The 9308-nt window shown below is 37.8% G+C and overlaps 1 protein-coding gene across 1 annotated transcript; it reads left to right on the top strand.

Moving 5' to 3' along the window:
- The first annotated feature begins 390 nt into the window (after window positions 1–390).
- LOC145781625 (ras-related protein Rab-22A-like) lies at window positions 391–9308 on the top strand. The gene is made up of 3 exons (XM_082593301.1): window positions 391–593; window positions 1024–1313; window positions 9133–9308. Exons 1-3 carry the CDS (start codon window positions 391–393, stop codon window positions 9306–9308), a joined length of 669 nt encoding a protein of 222 aa, XP_082449427.1.

Below are 9308 nucleotides of genomic sequence, written 5' to 3'. Positions count from 1 at the left end.
GTAACACAAGTTTTGACATTTTAATTAACCACGTATTTTTCCGTGTGTTATGGTTTGTCCTATTGCTGTAAACGTGTTATAAGTGGAAATCGCGTGCCAGATTATGTAACCTTTGACATAACTACGACATACGACATTTCTAAGTCTTTGGTTGCTAGGTTGAGGCAAGCCACAAAAGTCCACTTGCAATATGCTGTAGGTGGCTTCTGTCTGTGATTTTGAGGAGAATATTTTATAGGCAGAAAAAAAACTTATTTTTTTTTGTTCCATAGCAGTGTTGCCAGTGTTACCGTAATAAATATTATACTTTTTTGCTTTTCAGCAAAATTAAACTACTATATTTTTGCAAAACTTGAAAAGATTGATAAAGTGTTGAAATTCTTGCTGCAAATGTCGAGTTGCTTCGTTGTCAAAGTTTGCGTTGTTGGCGACAGTGGCGTTGGAAAATCTAGCTTGGTTGTCCGTTTCACAAAAGACCATTTTTATTCCAATTTGCTGCCAACACTTGGAGCAGGGTTTTTAACTCGCAGCGTCAAAGGAGAGCACGGAGGTTTATACAAATTGCAAATATGGGATACAGCAGGGCAAGAAAGGTATATAGCAAAGCTACTTTTGGTAAAGAAGTAAAACTTAAGATATATTGGCTTTAAACATTAGTTTATACTTTTTGCAACTTTTATAAATCGATAATTTTTTTTAAATATAACAAACTTGTAGTATTTGAATCAAATTAAATAGAACTGCAATTCTTTGTGTTTTCAAACACATTTCTTCTTATGAAGCTTGCAAAGCCATAGCTTAGAAAACAGTTTTTCTTAATTTATTCATCAAAAAGTTGCAAAACTTTCAATAAACTTTTGATGGAGCAACATTTCTCAAGTGTAGCCTACGGATAAACAGAAAAAAGAACCGAGTCTACTTGTTTATATGCATAAATTAACTTTAACACTTTCCAGACAATCGTAGGCCTATACCTGAAGAATGTTCGAAGTGATTTCAACTGATGTGTTGTTTGATTTTTAGATACAAATCGATCGCTCCCCTTTATTATAGAGGGGCTTCAATTATCCTTATTGTGTATGACGTCACAAACAGAGAAAGTCTTGTCAATGGAGCTATGCGCTGGATAAAGGAGTTACGTCAAAATGGGCCTCCTAACGCACTTTTTGCGCTTGTTGGCAATAAAATTGACGTCGCTGAAAGTCTCCGTGAAATTGAAGAAAAAGAAGCAAGGCAGTTTGCTGATAGAATCGGAGCTGTGTATTGCGAAACAAGCGCTAAGTCAGGATATAATGTCAATGACCTTTTCTTAAGTCTTTGCTCAAGTCTTGAGAAGGAGCAATCGCTGATTCCTTGTCAAGACAACGATGAACTGGAAAGTGATGATAACAATAAAGACAAAGGCCAAAAGCGTTGGTTTTCCTTGTTCCAAAGTCATGCATCCATTCACAAAGAAGAAATTCTGCCTCACAGAACTTTGAAATTACGTTTATACGGAACAGACCTGGACGATTCATCGTGCTGTTTAGGCTAACCAAGGTTATTAGGAATTTTCGTTCTTCTGTAGCGTATATTGCAATAAGACCTATTAGTATTTGTTTTTACTTGTATGACAGTACTAATGTTTTTTATTCTATTTTTACTTTCAGTTTATAATTTTTTGGTGACATTCATACCTGTGCTGGAGGATGGTTTTGCCAGTGCATGCATGGAAAGCTATTTTCGTCGCAGCACTGTTTAATATTTAAAAATGAAGTAGGCTAGTTTGCGTTTGATTTTTATAGCTTTTAAATTTTTTTTTAACAAATCTTATAAAGATTTTGTTCGAGGTACCAAGATGTTTATATACTTTGGTGGAGTTTCTGATGTTTTTTAAACATATCTTTTTTTTCGTTGTTTCCAATTTGTTTTTGTGCAATGTAAAGCCTTTTTTGTGGCTAGAGGAATTCTTGGTTCTAATCCTTGCATTGCTATACTCGTTGCGCCTATACTATTTATTGCTTAGTGATAGGCTACACGTTGAACTATTTTGAAACAAATTCCACACTATTATTATCTAATCATTAAACAATGGATTGGGGTCAAATGTCTGTAGCCTATTTGAATGGCACAGAGCCAAATTTGACCAGTTGTTTATGAAAATATTACAATTGATTTCTTGTAAAGTCATTGAAAGTGCAAAAATTTTGTTTTTCTAAAGCGCATCACAAAATTTTAATTCAACCAAGTTGTGCATTGGTAATTTATGAATTTGTATTTGTGCAGAAATAATCTGTTGAAACGCTTTGTTAGTCCCAAATGTAGCTCTTGAGTTTAAAAGTATGTTAATCGTTAGTTCAAGATGTTCTAATTTTTAACAGATAATTTGTTTCACTTGTCTGATATTTGTATACTTAGTGTCATTTTTTGCAAACGCCGCAAACGATCATGCTGATTTTAACTTTTCTTCAAATTTTTTTCCTTCTATAGCCTTCATTGTCATAGCCCAAAATATTCCAAATGGAATCCGCCAAAGAATTTTTTGCGGATCATGGAGTTGTTTCACATAAAAATCGTTTGTTAATAACTTTACTTTAGGCCGAATAAGTTATAATTTTTGCCGCTAACCTAATGGAAATTGTCCATTAACCTACTGTATGTCGAGTTGTCCACCACATAGACAAATTCATTTCCGTGTGCGAGTGCTCAACAGTGACGTACGGTGGCTACTTTGTATTCAAATTACCCAGAAAGCATTTTTTCTAAATTTGAAAGAGGACAAGCTCTTAACAAAAGCTGTCTGAAGAAACAAGAGTTTTCAATTTTATATTCTTCTGCTCTAAGTTGGTTAGTACAAGACTTCATAGCAAAAATCAAAACATATCACCTCACATGAAGGAGATTGAAGATTTCTGGCAAGCTAGACTGATGCTTTTGATGTCACTGCTTGTTGGTTGAGCAATGTTGCCTTTTTCGTAGAATCAACAGCTCTTGAGTTGCAATTAACTGCCGGGTTTTGGAAGGAGTCCTCTTTGTTGTCTGAACACAATTCGTTCATCCCGTAGGGTAATGGGCATGGGTTTATCCCCCGACACAGAGAGCAGTATGCTCAGCGGTTGCGAACGACACCGAGGAAGTACCTAAAAGCACTGCTCTGCTGAGTGCCAAGCAGAAATGATGTTTAGTAACAATTTTTAAAAATCTTTAGTATGACCTGATAGGTAATCAAACACCCATCTCTCGACGTAGAGGCAAGCACTCAAACCACTAGACCATTGTGCACTTGTGCAGCCACTGTCATAAAACAGATGGCTATCGTTTACTTTCCTGTCTGGATTTGATCCATGCAATAAAGCCACTACTGGTTTTACAAATTAAACCGCAGCAGAATTGCATATACCAAATTCTGCTGTCACTGTGAAAGTTTGTTCCACCAAAATGCTACTGTGGCTCCTGCTCTCTTCATGTTTTGACCACATTAGCTTATCCGACATGTTTATTGCGTACCGGTAGTCTATGTGTGGATTTTTTGTTTTTCATTTAACAAATTGTAACACAAGTTCTCAACCGGATGTAAGTGTATCTCCTGGAGTAAATTTAACACATCATGGGGGTAAATTTATTAAAGAATAAACAATACACTGATAAACTACCAACATCTGATTTGAAAAACTTGGTGGTTTAAATTTGTCTTTATATTTACGGCAAGGGGTAGGGCTAAACAAGAATAAAAAGGTCGAGAATTTGAGTTAGATCTTGCAACTATGATTGGCTGCAGCCTACAATATTGTGTTAAGAAAATGTTTGTTACGGTATTTGTTTTGAAAATATTGTTCCATGTTTTTTGTTTTTTTTGTTTTTACTTCAATGTGCAATTTTTCAGTTGTGTAAATAAATGTGTCATAAAATATTGTGACTCAAGGCAATTAAAACTGCCATATACCGTTTGGTTAGTCATATATTGTGAAAGAGGTGCAATCAGATTGTAGTCTATGATCAATTCTACTTAGCCTATTATTTGAAAGAATTTACAAAAATTAAGATAAGTAGTAAACACAAAGCAAACGGAAAAAACTTTTGAAAACTACGATGTAGATAGATTGTAGACTGTGGTGGGATTCAATCTAGTTAGCAACCGCTTCGCTAATCGGTTTATAAGAGATGTTCACAGGATCAGGATGCTTTTCCTGCAGGATCATTGTAAATTGGTAGGATCAAGAACGGATTTTGATTTTTGCGAAAAACCAGGATCAAAACAGGATTCAAAAGTTTTTGCAGCAAACCAAAAGTCGGAAATTTGATTAAAAAAATATTATTCACAAAGTTATCAATTTTTATTCTTTGCATCGAGAGTCTAAAACTCAAATTGCTTTGAGGGCCACATGAACACTTGTAAATTAACCTCGGGGTTGCAATACACAATATGAAGTAAACAAACAATATGACACAGTAAAAAAAAAAACAATAAAAAGCTAGTAAGAACGCACCAAAAACGTTAGATTGCAAGAAAAAGTAGTAAGAACAAAAAGACGGAAAAACACTTTACGAACGCAAAAAACGCAAACGAAAAACAAAAAGAACGCAAACAAAAAGTTATGTGAGATTTGATGGATATTTTTAGATTTTTTGAGCAGTTTTAGAGTGAATTTTACCTTCCTAACTCTATTGAAAAAATATTTAGACCATTGCAATTATTAATATTATTTCAAAGTTTAAAAATGGCTTGCGGACCGCACCAAAATTCCTCGTGGCAGCGTGTTTGAGACCCTTGCTTTACATGAAGGCCAAGAATGTCCAAAGTCGGGCCTGCGGGTCAAATGCGGCCTCAAAACATTTTTGTATGGCCCGCGCCTGTTGTTGCACAAAGTGCTATTTTTAACCGGCTGGCACACAGAAATCATACAAATTGAGCTTGCATGTTTTTAAAAGTTAATGAAGACACTATTTCATATTTTTTCTGACAGACAAAAACAAGGCAAAAAAAGTTAGAATCATTGTTGGGTCAAATTGCCAAGTTAACTATTTTTTTGTCCTATTCAGGCTTACGCCTGTGGTTGAAGATTTAGATTAAGTGGACGGGAAGGCAAGGAAGCCAATCTTCGTGTCCACCTTCAGGCATGCATTTAAGTGTCCTACCAAAGACACAGCCGCATGTTCTTGAGCGGTGTCGTACCGGCACCCTTTCGATTGCCGTTCCAGAGCTCTCAGAACTATGCTATGCAGCCAACTATTGTTGCCTGAAGAGTAATGAGTGATACAGTAGAGCATTTATTCATTTTTTTGTTAGCAAATTTACCGACCGCTTTCGAGTTTAAACGCAAATGTAAAGGACTTATTGCCCTTCACTTCTTTCTGCTTGAACCCTGATGAAATTTCAACCCACTTGCAGCTGATTGAGCTTCTCTGCAAAGTCGACAGCAATATCTTTCTTTCGTGTCTTTTTAGTCTTTTTACCAGCAGCTGCATAAAAACAAATTTCCAGAAATGTAAAAGTTTGCAAAAAAATGTTGAGCTTCTTCGGTTCAACGTATTCGGTTATGAACTTGCACTTGAGATCAAAGCTGAGCGACTCTCATCTACGTGATGTTTTACGCTTGTCTTCTACCCATCTAGAACCATACTTGACCTGGGTACAGAAATCAAGACGTCAGCAGTTTCATCCTTCACATTAACATAGCAGTGCTTCTTCAATGTTTCTGGATGTGTTTCTGAGATTATATTCGGTTCATTCGAAGAGGTTCGGCAGGATTGGGGTTTGCAAATGTTTTTATGTTTGGAAAGCGCAAACGCGGCCGAATCCCACCACTGTAGCCTACTGGTTGGTTGGTTTTGATTCCTTATCCTCGGACTGACAAAGCCTAGATCGGTTATTCCTGGTAGTTTCGCATAGGCTACTTGTAGAGGCTCTTGACGCAGGGCCGGTTACCGAGATTGACAGAGTGAAGCTTTCCGGTTGTTGAAGTGTTGTTGCTGGGGAATTATTCCATTCACTAGGTGCCACTGAATGGAGAGCAGTCCTGAAATGCGTTGCTCAAGCGCACACCCCGAGAGTCGAACCAACGCCGCTTGATTGTGAGCCGGGCGCGTAACGACTGAGCTAACGGGGCGGGCGAGTAGGCTACTACTACTACTACCGCAGAAGTCTACTACTACAGCAGTCTAGTAGGTTTATGCTACTGAATAGTCTGGCAGGATACCGCATTTTTGTTTGCCAGGCGTGTTTTCTAATTGACATTAAAACGATCAGGCTATTTTGGTCGACCTCCAACTCTCACAACGCTTTCAAAACCAAAAATAAGTTATATGAATCGAAACTTTCTTTTTGTGAACTTGGCATTAAAACGATCAGGCTATTTTGGTCGACTTCTAACTCTCACAACGGTTTCAAAACCAAAAATATAAGAATAGAAACTTTTTTTGTGATCTTGACATTAAAAACGATCATCCTATTTTGGTCAACTTCCAACTCTCAGAACGCTTCCAAAACCAAAAATGTAAGAATCGAGACTTTCTTTCTTTAAATTGCGGTAATTTCCGGAATAGAAAGTTGTAGCCTATATTTACAGTTAAGAGACTTTTTATGCCCTCAACAAAACATTTTAAGTGATAAAATTTCTGGTAAAAATTCTTAGTCTTTGGGATCCTAGTGAAATGTCTTGTTTAAAACTATGACCTACAATGCATCACTTTTTAAAACGTCAATAAGATAATAAGCAATGAAAAAATGTCTAAACACGCATGTCTCTGAATACTGTGATGGTTAGTCTCCCTTTGTGTCCCATGCAAAAATAACAAACTTTGCAACGAACTAACAGTCGTTTTTTATAACTACTAACCTTGGAGCCCCTAACCAATCGTTTTGATTAGCGGTTCAGGAGGTAATTTTGGTTACAGGTCCGGTATTTCTATAGGGATCCGGAACAACCAAAAAAAATCTTTGTTTTTTTTATGGAAAGCTGCGAAGTGAGCATGGCGGCCTTCCAGTCAAGGAACTACTCTCAATCAAGTTTATGAGAAACAGAAATGGTCATGGAGGTTCAATCCTGGAAAATGGAGTATCCAAGTATAGGCTACCTCCAAGAAAAAGAGGCCGTTATATTTAAGTGTTACCAGATGTTGTTCTAACTTTATAGCTTAAGTGTTATCAATTGGCACTCATATTGCCAAGCATTTTGTGGTGAGCGCAGGTAATTCAAGTTTATGAAGCAAGTGGCAACAACCCGAGACCGCAACTCACAGGGGCGGGAAAAGAATAAACCCTCGGCCCCGATCTTTAACGAGAGAAACTCACCCGCCTGATCCCGAGCTAGTGCACTTCTTAGTGCAGACAGTTTCACCTGTCGCAAAGATCGGAATAACACTCTTGCAGTTAAACGTGGAAAGCTTTACCAAAGCCAAATGCAACATCTTGGAGAACATAACGTAGGGACAGTTCTGCCATCCCTAGTATGCAGAGATGTACGTATACGCGCAAATTCTACGGCGCATACATGCGGCGTAGACTTTTTGTTTGCGCTAACGCTTGCGGCCACACTTTTTTTGGATAGTTTGCGCTTGAGGCTACGCCGTAAAGTTTTCGCGGTTTTTTAGCGCATAGCGTCAACGCATACATTTTAATGTATTTTTTTCGCTACAACACGCCAATACCTTCCAGCGCTGCAGTTGAAAGAATGTTTTCAATGGGCAAAGACATATTGCAACCAAAACACAGCAAAATGTCAGATGAACACTTTCAGATGCTTGTGTTTCTTCGTAGAAATTCAAAATAAAACTTGTTTGTTTCAACTGGTTTATACCGTGTGAATGTTTGGCACCTAACAAACAAAATTAGTTTGCGCTAGTGTATGCGCTGACGCTGACGCCGCCAACTTTTTTTACAAGTTGCGTTGACGCATACGGCGTATGGTTTTTCGAACGTTTGCGTTAACGCTGACGGCGTCAATATTTTTTGTATGCGCGTACATCACTGCTAGTATGTTGTAACACCAATCTTCCCGCAAGAAACCCATACCACACCATAAGTGTTATTTAGAACATTAACCTACTGGCAGTTTCAAGTTTACACATTCAAAACATTTTCAAAGAAAATTTTAGTTTAACTGACAAACTGAAGATTCATCACTTGACTCCTGCTGGCGGCTGCTGTTTGTTAGTAAACAGTATTTTGTTATTTTTCCTAGGACGAGAGCATCTTAAATCCCGATCCACTGCCGAGTTCTTTGAAGAAGTTCTCTTTGTTGTCCGACTGAACGCAATTCATTCAACTGTCAGGGAGAGCGGGCTTATATCCCTCGATATTGATACCAGAATGCTCAGAGGTTACGAACAACGTTGGGGAAGTAGATTAGTAGGCTAGTTATTAATTAGTAGGCTATACCCTTATCCTTATCTCACTACTTTGCAGAGTGCCGAGCAGGGGTGAACGTTAGCACCGTTTTAAAACATATTTTATATAACCAGATGGTAATTTGACCCCACATCCACCGATGCAAAGACGGGCACTCAAACCAGGCCATTGAGCCGGTTTAGTAGGCTATGGTTGACTTTCAGGTTTCCTTAATTTTGTAATTTGGATGTTTAGTTACTTTTTGTTTGTTTTAAGATGAAGTTCTATAAAAAATTTACAAATGTCATTACAAGATGAGTTTATTATGCATTGGTTTGTAGTAATTCTGTGGAGAAGGTGAAGATGATCCCATACTTGATTCAAGTGTTGGGTATGAGAAGATAAGATTCTCATTGTACTCAGCCTTCGGCACTAAGAAGAGTAGGGTGGCCAGTTCCTTTCTCTCGGCCGCCTTTCCTGCAGCAATTATGCCCACCCAATTTATTACACCCTAGGGCCTAGGTAGAGGTGAGTGGTGTTTTCAGCTGAAGACGGGAGTTGAACCAGGTTTGTATAAATGGAAAGCCAACGCCTTATCCGTTGCGCCATTCTACCGTCATAGTAATTCTGTAAAACCTCTAATCTTGCAAGGATAAGCTTTAGGCGACCATTACTTTGACGTGGCATATTTGTTTGAAATTTAAGAAACATCTATAGCAACGCTTTTTCTTAGCATGCACAAATATCGCAGGTAACACAGCCAACAGCAAGTGGAAATCTAGTTCTTCTGAATTTTTGCTTCATGGCGCAAAAGTTTCATTTTGCAGCAATATTTGATTTGATTATCAGGATTGCAAAAGTGGTTATCCCATCCCCCATAAAATTTTGTCTCTACCCATATCTAAATCCATTGCAGGCCATTAGTATTCAGCTAAACTATCTCTCAAATCCGCAGGCATTTGAGCTGCATTTCCTTGTTAACGTCATACCTATAGTAACGTAG

Source organism: Aplidium turbinatum, chromosome 13, assembly GCF_918807975.1.
Source record: "Aplidium turbinatum chromosome 13, kaAplTurb1.1, whole genome shotgun sequence".
In the NCBI taxonomy this organism is placed as follows: Eukaryota; Metazoa; Chordata; class Ascidiacea; order Aplousobranchia; family Polyclinidae; genus Aplidium; species Aplidium turbinatum.
Note: the sequence above shows the minus strand (reverse complement) of the source record. Positions and strands in the feature narration are given on the sequence as shown.